Source organism: Lepisosteus platostomus, chromosome 13 (assembly GCF_059453375.1).
Source record: "Lepisosteus platostomus isolate fLepPlt1 chromosome 13, fLepPlt1.hap1, whole genome shotgun sequence".
NCBI lineage: Eukaryota > Metazoa > Chordata > Actinopteri > Semionotiformes > Lepisosteidae > Lepisosteus > Lepisosteus platostomus.
The window spans coordinates 35,475,316-35,490,298 of NC_142623.1; the positions used below are offsets into that span (position 1 = coordinate 35,475,316).

General features: G+C 37.1%; 1 protein-coding gene and 1 pseudogene across 1 annotated transcript; one reads left to right on the forward strand and one right to left on the reverse strand.

Annotated features, from left to right (window-relative positions):
• Positions 1–435: 435 nt before the first annotated feature.
• On the reverse strand, positions 436–14,645 carry arsib (arylsulfatase family, member Ib). The gene is made up of 2 exons (XM_088604387.1): positions 13,777–14,645; positions 436–7,802 (listed from the first exon to the last, which is right to left on the reverse strand). The coding sequence occupies exons 1-2, from the start codon at positions 14,097–14,099 to the stop codon at positions 6,407–6,409; spliced, it is 1,719 nt and encodes a 572-aa protein (XP_088460513.1). The 5' UTR covers positions 14,100–14,645; the 3' UTR covers positions 436–6,406.
• LOC148650517 (U6 spliceosomal RNA) lies at positions 8,881–8,975 on the forward strand (annotated as a pseudogene).
• Positions 14,646–14,983: the final 338 nt, after the last annotated feature.

The following is a 14,983-nucleotide window of genomic DNA, read 5'->3' on the forward strand; positions in this document are numbered from 1 at the left end:
TTACTGGGCTTGTTCATAGCAGTTGTCTGGGCAGCACATCTGCATTTTTAAAACTATTGACTACAGAGCTGATATATTTACCACTGTTTCTAATGCAACAACATTTTTATAATTTTTATTTAAAAAACTCATGAAAGTGTTGGTGCTATTGGTAAGCAATTATATTTGGGTTGCATTGAATTGTATGAAATTTTTAATTGTATCTGCCTTTAAAGAGCAGAGTTTGTGTTTGGTCACTTTGCAGCAATTAACGTGACAACAAAGTATTTTAGTTAACCTTTGACACAAAGGTGTGCAAATAAAGCCTCTATGCCTCTAGAATCTGCATACACACATTTTTCCCCAAAACAGAAATAAAGACAATTAAAAAACAACCTGTTTAATTAAAAAGGTTTGTAGTAAAAAAAAAAAGAATCCCAAATAAGTAACGCAGCATCAGGAGATTATAAATGTTTATTTTATAGATTCATTATTGAAATAGAGACATCATACTGGGATGGTTTTCCTGTTCAGTCACAAAGCTTCACAACTGAAGCTCAAAACCTTTGTTTGGTAACAGTCTGACATGACTGCTCGTTATAATGTCCCTGAAACAAAATATTTAAATAAACATATGAAACACCTAATATCAACATGAAGCATGTATCATGTTTATTTTAGAGACATCCTTCTTTTTTAGTAGCTACAAAACATATTTAGATATTCACAGTCAGTAAAAAATATTGGATTGCATCATAACTAAGGCTCAGATTAAATCAAAACAAGTTTACCTGCCAATTACAATATGTAGAATTAGTACTTGATGGCACCTTTGCCTCTGGCACGGTGACAAATTTGGAATCTGTATTGGATGATAGGTTACATTTTTTATTTGATTTAATCCAGACTTAATAAATGCCCATTTTCATGTCTAAATGTTATTAGAACCACTCCTTGCATTCTATTGTATTTTCACAAGTAAAAATCAAGTTTTAGATCTGCCTTTCTCCTTGATATAGCAGTATGAGAATAGTAGAGCAACAGCAGTAAAATGTATTTACGACAGTTTTGATGGGGTGATGGTTTAAAACAACTAAAATGAAAGTCTTTTTTTTTCAAACTGAAAAAGATCAGTAAACTTCCTTTAAAGTTTGTTTTCCTTTTGTGGTACAGCAGAAACCCTTCTTGCCATTTTACTTCATTTCAGGTACATTTTTTAATACTTTGAAGTGTAAAAAATATTTTCCAATCAAATGTAATAACTAGTGTGGGTTCTTTTACATACATTTTGCTGTTTTTCTATCTCTGATGTTTCGATACTAAAAGCCAAAAGAAAGACCTCACTGTAATAAATATCCCAGGTGATGTGAAGCATATTAACATAATGCGATTTAAAAATGATTTAAAAGAGCCTTTAGTAAAAACCAGAAAGCACTGAGCAACACTGTCTTGGAGAAAATGAATGACTGATTCATTGTGTAAATCACTTTAATCAAATAGAAATATTTACCTTTGGAAATATATAAAGAAATAAAACATGACAAAACAAAATTGCAAACTGTAAATCTTGCGACTGTTAAGGATGCAAATGGCCGAACAAATGCAAATGTGTAGGGAGGTGGGACTGATGAAACAGCTCTTTTGTAAACACAGCTATAAATTAATTGCCTCCTGCTTTTACTGTAGCCTTTTAACAAGCACTTATGAACTACAGCACGCAGCTTTACAGGGAACACAAAAAGGTGTACTGATATAATCAAAGACAGAGTTATGCACTCTACTACATAGATTATTCATTCCATTTTCAGTAAGCACTTAGTCCAATACAGTGTGCAGCGTGCAGGAGCCTAACTTGACAGATAATGGGCACAAGGCAGTATACACTGCTGAGACACCGGTCCGTCACAAAAAATGCATTAATTATACACAACCAAAGTATTAGAGAATGATATGCTCCAAAGACATGATTCATCCTGCTCCAGGCTGTGGGAACTGCCCAAACCATGTACGTCCCATGACTCCTGAAGGCTGTAAAGTAAAAGCAGACATTTTCAAAATGTCTTTTGTTTATATAAACAGCTCGGCTCCTTTCCTAATCATAATCTCAGAGCCACATTTTACATTCATATCCACTCTTATTAATCTCCAGGTTTTGAAAATAAACACGACAGTGAATGCTCACACAATGCAGAAACTTTTCAGTTCAAGTTGGTGGTCTTCAAAAGCTAAGAGGAAAGTATCATTCAAAAAAGCTGGGTTAAACTGAATGAAAAATATTTATTTTACTTTGTTTTTGCCTGTATTCTTTCTGTGTGTATCTTCAACATCCTAAGTAGCACATATAGCTCTGTCCCTGTCTGGATTCAATCTCGGTTACTGGTGGGCTCAGATCCACACAGTCCTACTTCCTAGACAGTAGTGAACTCTGAGCCAAAAAACTGGGTCTTCTGCCACGGCTAAATTCTACACTGTCTAGGTTTCAAGGTGGTGATGTCAGATCTGTAACTTATGCTGAGCCCTGAAACATTTACAGTGCAGTCTAGTGGGAGATCATACAGTCAGATTCTGAAACCCTACTGACCCGACAATACATCCATGCCTAGACATGGAAATGTTTCCAAAACAGAGGCTTAGGATTATGGTATTTGAAATGAGTAATTGAAATGTGTGTTTCTGTGTTAACATGTTATGGATAGAAGTGACTTGAATTTACAATGAATTTAGAACATATCACAGTTAAGCACTCTGGTACTTTTGTTGCCCTCCTCTGGATGTTGACATCCTCTCTCTCAGTCATATTGAGCTCCAGAACTTTGTGATTAACATACTAAGCACTACCTCCACCTATTTACTGTATATTCAATACCACTTGATAAAATGAGTTAAAGCTTATAAAACTACAAAATACAAGGCAAGCATTCTCTTGTAGTATTCCTCATAAGCTTTCTTGCAGCCAAATACTTCTGTAGATGCTGCCAATCAAGGTACACAGTAACACTGCGCCTTGTTTAGCAAGCAGCACTTCCTCTTAGATGTTCCTTTCCATTTCTAGAGAAGCTAAAATGTTCCTGTTCCCCTGAGAGCAACACAGTCTCTGGTGGCACTCCAGGAAATGCTCAGTAAATTCTTGTACAGGTTTCAGCATGTTGGCCTTGATCTTGTTCTGGCAGCAATTAAGGCTAGATCTGTTTCAAAAGGGAGTTTGCTTACTATCTCTTTGACCCAGAAAGTGACGTCACTTCATTCCTGTGCCAATGCTAAGTCAGCCTACTGGCATGGAACAAGAATATTAACATCCCGTTTTCATTAAGAGCCACAGGCTCGGATCACTAGATCTTTCTGTGTGCTGGTTTACAACTGGAACTGCCAGAAACTGGATGCTAGTTGTTTATGTACAAACACAGTATGGGGCTAAAAAGGAACATATTGATTAACTTGTTTGTATATAAGGTCTTTATATTGAACTCTTAGTCTATTGGACTCTAAGGCTCACAGCCATCTCCACTATACTATTAACAAAGATCCTCTCATCTGATACTGCTTATGATCACTAAGGGTATGTATATATATAAGGATATATTGATCCCAGAAGAAAGGAAGTTGTCCAAGAGAACACTGGGCTGGACTCCACACCTGCCTGCTCTGCAGGAGTCAGCTTGATGCTTGAGGCAAATTAAATAAAAGTAATGTTTCTGAAACGCTGCATGGCCAGAACTCAAATCCTTGAGGATTTAATTAACTTATGTGTGGACTGTTGCTGCCAAAAGACTTTCAACTGGAGTCCAAACTGAAGAGGAAGGAAAGCTGTACATAAATCAGTTAGCTCCATCAGCCAAATACTAAGATAAGATTATTATCTCTAACTCTTTCACTCCATAGAATCTTATTGCTTCCCTGAAATTGGATAGCTGTTGAAAGTCTTAAAATTTGATTGTGCTATAGAGGAAGAAAGCAGGAAGGAGTAGGCTCAGTTATAACAATTAATGAAGTAAAGTGTTATTGAGATGGGGTATGACACCAAAAGGGCTTTAGGGTATTACATTCGACACTTTTGTTCTACAAGTTTGAACACAAAACCCTTTAAGGCTGCCCGCCTGCAGGGGAGGTAATCCTTCTCTGAATCTTTCTCTAAATAAAGCCGCCACAAGGATTAAACATTTCTTATGGAATCATGCCAGTACCTCCATAAGCCTCAAAAAATAGAAAAATCTGCTTGGCCTCTTATACGGCCAAAAACAGAAAAAAAAAACAAAGACATGAGTGGAAAATCCAGTCCACACTTGTAATTTCACTCCTAGCTCCCTGAATTATTGATGTTGTACTCACACAGGCAGCTTTAAGGACTAATCTTACCAGAAGTCTATCAATTTTGGGGTTTCTGAATCTCAGGAGGACAATCTGCAAAACCAGCTTCATCCACCCACAGTAGTGACGAACCCGTCTTGTAGTGCTTTCTCAAACCTTTGATTGTGATTGTCCAGGGGAATCACACAAGGGTCACCAGAGGATTCCAAAAATGTTGGTGCAAAGTAATAAAACTTTTTTTTTTTATTAGTCACTTCTTGTGACTACTTGAAAAAATCCTTTTTCGGGCTATTCATCTGATGATGTACTAAAAGTATCACGGCGATGCAAAGCTGTAAAATTGAAATGCCAGTTTGGTCTAAGATCAGTGTACCAGCAGGCATGTGAGTGAAGGTCCAATTCATTCCTGCCCGATTTCAAAGATGGAGAATAATGATAAACATTTGAAAATGGTTTTCATTTTGCTTTTTAAAAAGCATTTTTTTTTTAATATCAACATCATTACATACAGTACTTCAAATGAGAATTGCTACAATATTGTCAGAGAATGTGTTCTCAATTTATTTCAAGGCTTTGAATTCCACAGGGACGTTAACTGATGTAAGCATGGTTATGATTGTGTAAAAATATGTTCAGATATTGAATTTATAATCCATTAATTAGCAGACTTTTTCATAGAAACTTTGTAAAAACACAACTGGGAAAGGTTTACTTGTTTGATGAGGAACCGTGGGATCAATTAAACCCTTTTTATCTCGTCATATGGTGTTTGAAAGCAGATCTTGTCAAACCTGGAGGTTGTACTACGTAGGATCTAGTTGCTAGGCTTTTTATTTGAAGGTCTGGTTTGCCGTTGTGGGTGGGGACAGGAGGGAGGGAGCTGGGGGCCGAAGTTTTGTTCTGGGTTTTGATTACTATTTTTTTCATAATTTTTTACATAAATAAATACATTTCAAATATATTTTAAAAACAAAAAAAATGCTATATAAAGAAGTAGTTCTGGGTGGTAATTCCTGTTTCTTTTCACACAGAAGCAGCAATATTGTCCTTACAATACACATCTGAGTACATCAGAGTTCTGGATGGAATATCTAAGCACGTCATAAGAATGATGGGCTTTAGTTGCAATTTTTCTAAACCAAAGGCATTTGTAATACTTCACTATTTCATTCAGTAGCTGCAGTGCAGCATTATTTAAAGGCCAAGTGACTATTTTCAAAGAATTTAAAGTTAAAATAGTCAGTAATCCCGAGAATATGGTTCATGCCTCCAGTAAGTGATTGTTCTACAGTAATCATCCACAAATGAAGGATCCTGAATATGAATGTGGGAGGTCTTGTCAAGGACATGTTGTATGATCTATACTTGAGATAACAAAACCAAGGTATTTATATGAAGAAAAAACACTAGCCATCAAAGCAAAGTTTCAGCCTTCAATAGGGATCTTCATTAGAGATGTGTTTTTTATATTAAAAACTTTGATTTGGCACCATATAAATAGTAATAGCCACAAACTGGGGAAAACAAAGAAATGCAGCTCACATCTATAAAACATTCTGAAGTGTTTGTTTAAATTAGGAACTAAACATGATTGCCTAAGCAGAACATAATTATTCAACCCTCAAAGTAAAGCAGCTGTGATCTCCTCACATAGATGCTTGGATAATCTTAACCAGCAGGCTTGAAAAATCTAGTGGGAGGTTGTAGGTGTAAAACTTAAAAAATTGAAATGCAGAAGGCTTTAACCATTTTTTTCTAGGGTTTACTTTAATTCAAGTTTCTAAAGTCCCTTCTTTATCTGAAGACAGAAATGGCATTCAGTCACACTAGGTCTGACTGCAAGGTGGGGATACTCCAGTATCAGAGTTGGAATCTCTATTACGTTATTTTAAAATTGTGTATTATTGATGCAAAGCAAAACAAAAAGTTTAGAATGTAGAAACTGTAAATTTGCTATTGCAGACAAAGCTCTTTTAAAGTCGTGGGAACATCACAGCTGTTTCACAGAGTTTTGTTGTTATCGTTGATAAATGATTTAAATTATTAATAAAACTTTAGAGCTGACAGAGTACCAATAACAATACAATAGCAACAGTAACTCGATGCCAGATCATGTCAGCTTCTAGATTCTATTGGACATGATCCTTGTGTTTAACTTCCTAAAAAAGGACCTCAGTTTGCAGATCTTGCATTTCTTCTTCTTGGATTTGCTCTTTCTGAGGTAAACCTCATCCCAGTGGTCCTCCTCCTCTTCCCCAGCCCAGGGTCCCCAAACACCACCATTTATTTCAGGGTTGGCCCGAGGGTCTTCAGCTGGATAGCGGACTGGAATTGCTGTGCGGTTGTAATAGGCCAACCTGGCCAGCAGTTCCTTCACCACATCTCTCCGCTGCTCAGAGAGGTCATAGCGCTCATAGGGGTCGCCAGTAATGTTGAAAAGCCACACAGACTTCTGGATGTCCATAGGTCTCTCCAGGTTCCACCAGTTCCCCGGGAAGTTGGTCAGTGTCTGCGGAGGGATCCAGTCACTGTACCCCGGATCTCCTGTCAATAACTTCCAGTCCCCAACCCGGATGGAAGCCTGAACTGCTGTGTTCCAGATCCGGTAGCCTTCCTGCCAAGAGCCAGACTTGGCATGGTTGTAGAGTGGATCGATGTTGTGCAGGATCTCCAGGCGTGGAGATTCCTTGCTTTCACTGATGGTTGGCCACTGATCATACCCATCCAGCCCTTCAGTGGCTGAGATATTGCCCCCAGCCAGCCCAACCAAAGTTGGGTACCAGTCAGTGATGTGGATCAAAGCCTTGCTCACCCGCCTCCTACGCTTCAGAAGAGGGCTGTGCACGAACCCAAGTCCCCGGATTCCCCCTTCCCAGTAAGTGCCCTTGCGACCTCGAAGGGGCCAGTTGCTGCCTCCTGAGAAAGGCTGCCCACCGTTGTCAGTTGAGAAAATAATCACACTGTTTTGGTAGTAGCCATACTTGCGCAGGGCATAGGTCACATTCCTGACTGCCTCATCCACACAGGAGACCATAGCAGCATACTTGCGCCGGGCCACGTTTCCCATCCCCCTGTACTTGTAGATATACTCCTTTGGAGACTGCAGAGGTGTGTGCACTGCCTGGAAGGAGAGGTAGATGAAGATGGGCTGCTGAGGGTCATGGGTGGCCAGGATCTTCCTGACCCTCTGTGTGTAAAGATGAGTGGAGTATTTGCCTCCCTGACCCCAGGCTACATTCTCCCCTTCATGCAGGTCATAGCCACACATACCGGGCCCGTCACAGGAGTCATAGGTGTAATAGTCCACACTGCCTGTCAGCGAGCCAAAGTAGGTATCAAAGCCTCTTCGAGTGGGCAGGCACTCCTTCTTGTAGAAGCCCAGGTGCCACTTGCCCACCATGTGGGTGGCGTAGCCTGCTTCCTGTAGCTTCTGAGGGAGGGTGACCTGGTCGAACGGCAGGCAGTTGGGCTGGCGAGGCCGGATAATAGAGTGCTGAAGGCCTGTGTGTATCTGATACCTTTAAAAGAGAAGATTTCTATTTATTAGAAAGGCATACAATGAAAGGAAAGGTATGTTCTTCTTATACAATATTAGCAAAATCAATTAGCTCTCAGTTTGTAAAACTGAATCAACTACAAGATAACCAATCACTTAGATTAAGAACGTGTCAAACACACAGTTCCAAACCTATAAATGCAATAATTCAATTTAATCATTCTTACGTTACCTCAGTGTTACTAGAATTCATATTATACATAATGATGTCAACAGTAAGAGTGTTCTAATGCACTCAATGTGCCTTGAGATTCTAGTTAAAAGGCCTTCACAAAACACAATTTGAAGATTATTCACAAACCCACATTGTGAATAAGCCCTTTAGTCTTGTTTTAAAAGCTCATAATGATAATAATTATAGAAAAGGTATTTGTTAAAAGAGAGCAAAATGTGTTAAAACATTACACTTGTTTTGGAAACTTTCCAACATGGTTGGAGACAGTCTGTTTGATACTCGTTTGAAACTGCAGGCGCTATGTCTTGCACTAGCAGAATTTGCACGTGCATTGTTTGTAAAATAGAAGATTTCCATACCACAGGGATGATGACATCAATGAGCGCCATCATTTGTCAGAGGTGGAAGACAATTAGAAGAAAATGAAAAGATGAGTAGTAGCTAATTCATCTTATTTTACAAAGTTTTTGAGACTATTAATGACTGGTTAATCAGCCATGGCTGCCAACTTTGAATTTATACATGTAAAAAGGGGAAAGTAAGCGGTCCTGAGATAGCTGATTTCCTGTACAATTATGATTGCATAATTATTAAGATAATTATTATTCATATCTGCAATGCATTGCGACCGCTGCTCTTAACTTCCAACTTAACCTTGAAGAATGTTCATTGTAAAATGACTGAATATTTAGTAGTCTCTCACACCAATAAGCAATCTAAAAAGCTTGAGGAAGAAATTGCTTTCCTGAGAATCTTAAAAATGGCAGCACCATTATGGTGATGCTGATTGATGTGCAGTGTCTACTGAAAATTTCTACAATCTCTCCAAAGCGTCTGGTTTATGTTAGAACTATAACTTGTTTTTATGCTTCGCCAGCATATATACTAAAATTGGAAAGATACACAGAAGATTAGTATGGCCTCTTAGCAAGGATGACATGGAACTTTGTGAAGGTTCTTGGTCTGGAACATATATTCATATTCTGAGAGTAACATTTACACTATAAAACCTGACTGGAATCAATCCCTTTGTCCTTCTCATTCCTGAAAGATTTGTGTTTTGTGTAATCTGAGCTAAAATCATTTAAACACACTGTTATGACAGCTTTCAAAGACTTTCTTTGAAGACAGAAAGTAACTTTCTGGTCTATCACCTGTTAGCTAGGATTTACCTTTAGTATCAGAGGCCAAGAGAGGTATGTAATCGAATTTGAATGCCAGCGATTTTTATTGAATTTAGTTTTATAGATTACTGATAATCATTTGTAGATTCTTCACATCAAAAGCAAAATGCTCTAACATTTGCACTATTAAAGGAAACCCCCTTAAACTTCCTGCCCTGTATATAATAAGAAACTAAAGAGTTACACAACATATAATCAGTTTTAATATAAACCAGTTATATATTCAGTTATTTAAGTTTGTGTTAACTGTTTTTCCTATCCTATATATTAATGTGCTTCCCTTGAGCAGATTGGTCTTGTCATGCCTCTTCAGAAGCTGCTTTTAATTAAACATTGGGTTAGTCAGGCGAACAACAGTCTGAGGAGAAACAGTACTGAGAATCAAGTGGAACACACAGTAAGACACGCAAAACTAAATAAATGCAACAATGGGAAAAGGTGGATGATATACACTTGTCTGTTAATTATGTTCCCAATTCCCTCTCCAAGGTTTGTCCACTGACAGTCACTTCAATTTACAAATGATTGATTCATTGATTAATTAAATAAACCCAGCAGGAGTCTTTGAAAAACAACTCCACATCCATTCAACTGAGATAAAGGAAAAGGATTAAAACAAACTGCTCCGTTTTAAAGTGAACACTAGAATAGTCAGTTCATTTTAGTTGCTGCAACAAAACAATTCCTGGCACAATGGCTGTTGATATGTTGCCAATTTATATGATTACATTGAAGTGCCTTTTGATGGAAAGTACTGCCAACAGCTATTTCTCAAGTAATTTAAATATTAAGGAAGATCCACTTTTTTTTTTCACAATATTTAAAGTATGTGTGGTTTAAACTCAGTCCTTGTATTAAAATATGGTTCATTTACAAAGTTGTATCAATGCTATGCTTTCCTGCGTAGTTTGTCAAGGATAGATACTATTCAGTGGACTTAATTCTAACCACACCTAAAAGACAAAAATTTTAATCTAATTTAAATGCCCTGACTGTTGCCAGTTTAGAAATTTTATGTCTGGCTACCCAGGTTCATATCCAGTTTGGGTACATGAAATGTTTTTGAAAGGATAGTGGTAAGTAGAGATTTTGTGAAGAATGTATTTCAAGTGTAAAAACAATAGTTTTTTTTTTTTAGAGATTTCTACCATACCAAAAAATTATGGGTTTACATTTTAATGTCTGTGGGAATTATGCCCGTCCCAAATTACTCTGACTTCCAAATTGAAAATGTTAAAGATTAGAACCAACACCATCATCTCCACTGGTTGAATCTCAAGAGTGTAGGGCACAAACGTCTCAGGTCTCATTGATATTGCTTGGAGAAAGTCATTAGCATATTAGTCTGAATAAAAACAACAATGCCTTCGATAGCCTTAACAAATGTTAACATAGCAAATAGATAAACTAATATGATCAACATGCACATTTTCTCACTTACTTCTTCTGTAATAATACTTTTTAGGTCTTTAACGGCATGGCAGAAATAAGAATTTAAGATGTTCACTGTCACTTGGATTGGGTCCATGCTATTTAACAGGCAATCTCAGAAATGCATTCATCTTTTAGGGACTTCTGTTCTTAATGCTCAAATCTGCATGTTGGTTTCAATCCTCTCCTCTTCAATGCCTTATTCGTGCTTTTTTATACTTCATGTTGTTTCACTGTTGTAACAAGCGACTCAAGTGTTTTCCAACTTCCCAATTTGTTCACTTGCACTACAATCTACCCTCCTTTAATTGGTATGTCTATTTTTTGGGGCTTCTAAGTGCAATGAAATGAATTTTACATTCCTACCATCTCATCCCATACTCTTTTCCCACGCACTTCATTCTGTGCCACATACACGCATCTGTCATGAGTTTTCTATTACTCTTATGGCCATTCATTTTTTTCTTTGCATAAACACAGTGTGTGTAGGTCCTCCTCTTCCGGTCATGGTATGGACAACCTGCTTGTACACCCATCTGCATTTTACTGAGCAGCACTTCTGAAGATTTTCTGAAGGAAATGGTGGTCTTGGGTGGGTGGGGGGGGGGTGTTGGGAGTCATTAAACCTTCCTTAATTTAGTTTAGAGATTTCATGAGGAGGCACACAAACATGCAGTACCTAATTTCAAGGAAACTCAAGTTTGCATGTCAAAGATTTGAGAAGAATGTTAATGCTCATTGGGTCACCATCATGGTGATGTCCTGTAAGTGGGATGAGATTTCACGAAGACAGAAGATTATGTGACTATTTAGTTTGGGGTTTTTTGACTAAATGTTTAAAGAATTCTGCAAACAACTATAACAAATAAAGTTAGAATTTTCATGACAGAAATTTCTGAATTGCATTGATAGTACTGTAATAGCTTTGATAGTGTTTAAATAATACCTCAGCTGTTATAATGTAGTGAATAACTGAATGAATAACTGCTAACAAACTAACTTCAATAGTTTATGTCTTACTTTGCCAAAGTAAGCTCTGATTATGATGTGTCTGTGGTGTTGCCTTGATCTTTTTCACACTGTTAACACCAAAGTAATGTCTGGAAGTATTGCTCTAGAGATAAATGGTGATACTCCTGACATTTTCAGGTAAACTGTGAAAGAGCTTCTCTTCATACGTCAGTCACTTTTACATCTGGTGCCAAGAGGATTATCACTTACCACACATTTTGAAAAGCAGTCAAATTCCATTCAAAATAACAATCTCACAGTACCATGCTTATCTCTGGGCTTTTTCAAATTTAAAAGACAGAATCTTCTGCTAACTACAGCCAAAATTAAATTTTGCTGTTCCTGAATCTCTTGTCCTTGCCAAGAAATTAGAAGCTATGAAACGATGTTGTTTTTCAGCTAAATGTACCATACAATTCATCTTTCTAGTGATGAGGCTGTTTTTCTTCAGTGAAACTGCTGCCAGTGAATGTATTTTAAATGTGTATCCAGGCATGCTTTTCTTTTGCAGCGAGAGAAAGCAATATATTGTTGGTGTCCATATCAGGGATCTTTTTGGAATTTTAGTTTCCACCTGAGGATTTTCCATTCTTAATGACATACAGTGCAGTCCGATGTTATTTTGCCCTGATGCAATTAATTCACGGTTTGACAAAATGAATTAACTTCACAGTCTGGGGAGAACACAAGCCTGAAATAGACAGGAATTTCCCTTTAAGCAGCAGCTGGAAAAATTAAGCTTAAAAATATCTACCTGATGCAGACATTTTATGCAAGAATAAAACAATTGCCCAGAAACCATGAGATATGTCAAAATCCTTTCCCTGTAAATCTTTGAAAAATGGGTAAAATGTTTTATGTGATGATGATACTAGAATGCCCTGCTATAGGAAAGGCTATAAAAAGAAACACTGAAAAACAAACGGTTTGCTTGGAAATAAAAAAAAAATAGCAAAAAGTATCACTGTTATACATTACATATGCCATAGCATGATACAAAAAACAAAGAAACGAAAACAAAGTAAAAAAATGTAAAATAAAAATAAACATAAATGAATAACATATTCCAAATAAATTATATAATTTGATATTTTTCTTGGACTATTTTGGTGAGTAATAACTTCTGATTATATTGTCCTTGGCTTTATAACGTAAGACATATGTAAACAGTGATGTAGAAGCATTGTTTAAAATCCCACTTAAGTCTATTAAGTGGAATTTGGCACAGCCTTTTGAATGTCATTATGGACTGCTTTAAAGCTCTTTCAATTCTAAGTCAAAAGGTATTCACTAGGTTAATATGCACCACTGATAAGTTGCAGCGTATTTTCTGAGAAAACACTCCTGCCAAGAGGCGCTTCCAACATCATCTTGGTTTATGACAAGAGATGAAACACATGCCAGGATGCATAGTTTGGGAGAACTGTTTGCATACATAGTTTATTCATATGAGGAGATCCACCAGATAATTACATTTACAAATAAAGTTCAGTGTTTAGTGTTCAGGCAATTACTAGATCATGTGAGACAGGCACGGAGATATTTGTAAAGTAGCTGAAACCTAGATCATCATGGCTTCAGGGCTTTTTTAGCTTGGCAAAGAGTAATAAGTAATGTGAGAAACTGCTGATTCAAACAATGACATTTTTAACCTTTTATGGACAGAAAAAGGAAAAGCCAAGCCTGTTTTTCCTTTACAGAAATGTCATGTGTCTAGCCATTATTTTCCAATGCATATTAAGCCTATTTTAGCATCACCATTACATTGTACTTCATAATTTGGAAGGGGTGCACCAAATTCAAATATTTTGACCCTGGCGATACAATATTCTTTTTTTACCGTACTCACTTTTTTTCCCCCCTGAATCATGTCCATGAAAAATACTATTGAAGGTCATGACTGTTATCGTTTCAACTGTTATTTTGCAACGTTATATTTGAAACTGTGTGTACCGGTACTGCATTCCGACTTTATAACAGGCTATATAAAAAGACACTTGGATATACTTACACTGAAATGTAAACGTGCACAATCACATCTAGTTTTCTCGGTTTCCTGCACATTTACAGTTGTTAAATCTTTGTGTACCTGTTCGTGAGTAAATATAAAAGGACCTGGAAAGGTTAACCCTTACCTGCCCGTGATCAGCTGACTTCGCGAAGGAGTACAAATGGGTTGGATGTAGTAGTTCTCCAGTTTGACACCTTCGGAAGCCAGTTTATCCAGAGTCGGAGTTTGAATATCCGACCCGTGGTAACCAACGTCATGAAACCCCTGGTCATCGGTCAGTATAAAAATAATATGGGGTTGTTTTCCTGTTGTTGTTAAGGTCGAGCTTTTGTCGTAGTCTGGTGCCGGCTCGTTCTCTACTATGCTGGGTTTCATCCAGTCCCAGGACAAATAGCCAAAACTCAACAGACTCACCAGAGAGAATCCGGTGAGGGCATGCACTGCCATGGCTCTTTATATTGATTTTTTGAAAATAAACGTTAAAGACAAATCATTGTAAAAACGCTATAATTCCCTCGTTAATTTGTGTAAATCAATAATTAAAGATTAATAAATTATAAAATATAAATAAAACATACATAAATGATCTATAATATTGAATACGTGGATACTTGTGAAATTAGGCATAGATTCAAAGGCCTTTTTAACTTAAAAACAGAAGTAACCATTTTAGTAGATAAATGGGAACGGCTGTTATAGTTGTTTCCAACAAAAAGGTATCAGTGCATTCATATAATGTTATGTCATTCAATATAATAATAATAATAATGTATTTTTATTCTAAGTAGAAGACGATTTGAAAAAAAAAAGTCAATGATTCAATTCACCCATGATGATGCGTCCAGAAAAACGCTGTCATTTACAACAGATTCTGATGCAGAAAGCTGATCTGGCTACCTCTAAGGCGTCCATTGCCGTCTGGACTAACTTTTATAACTTTTTAAAAGCTGCTCAAAAGTTTCTTCCCTCTGCGATTCTGTTAACCCCGCCCGCTTGTCTTCGGAATAACCAATGGAAATACTGTGTTGAACGCCCTCGGGATTTAAGAGCAAATGAAGCTCAAGAGCAGGAAAGCGTGAGTCTTCAGAATTCTTGAGGACTAAGCAGCAGCTGTTGCACATGCAGAGCGCGCAGATGCATTCATTACAGAACATTCCACAAACACAGAGGACCTGCACAACGCCTACAGGTTATATAAACTGAGCACTGTGCACAGAACTGTTCTTTATCATTGTAATTGTTATTTACGAAGACACTGTTGAAAATAGATTGTAAAATAGATATGATATATAGACACTATTATTTATCTTCATACACTATCTGTAAAGTCA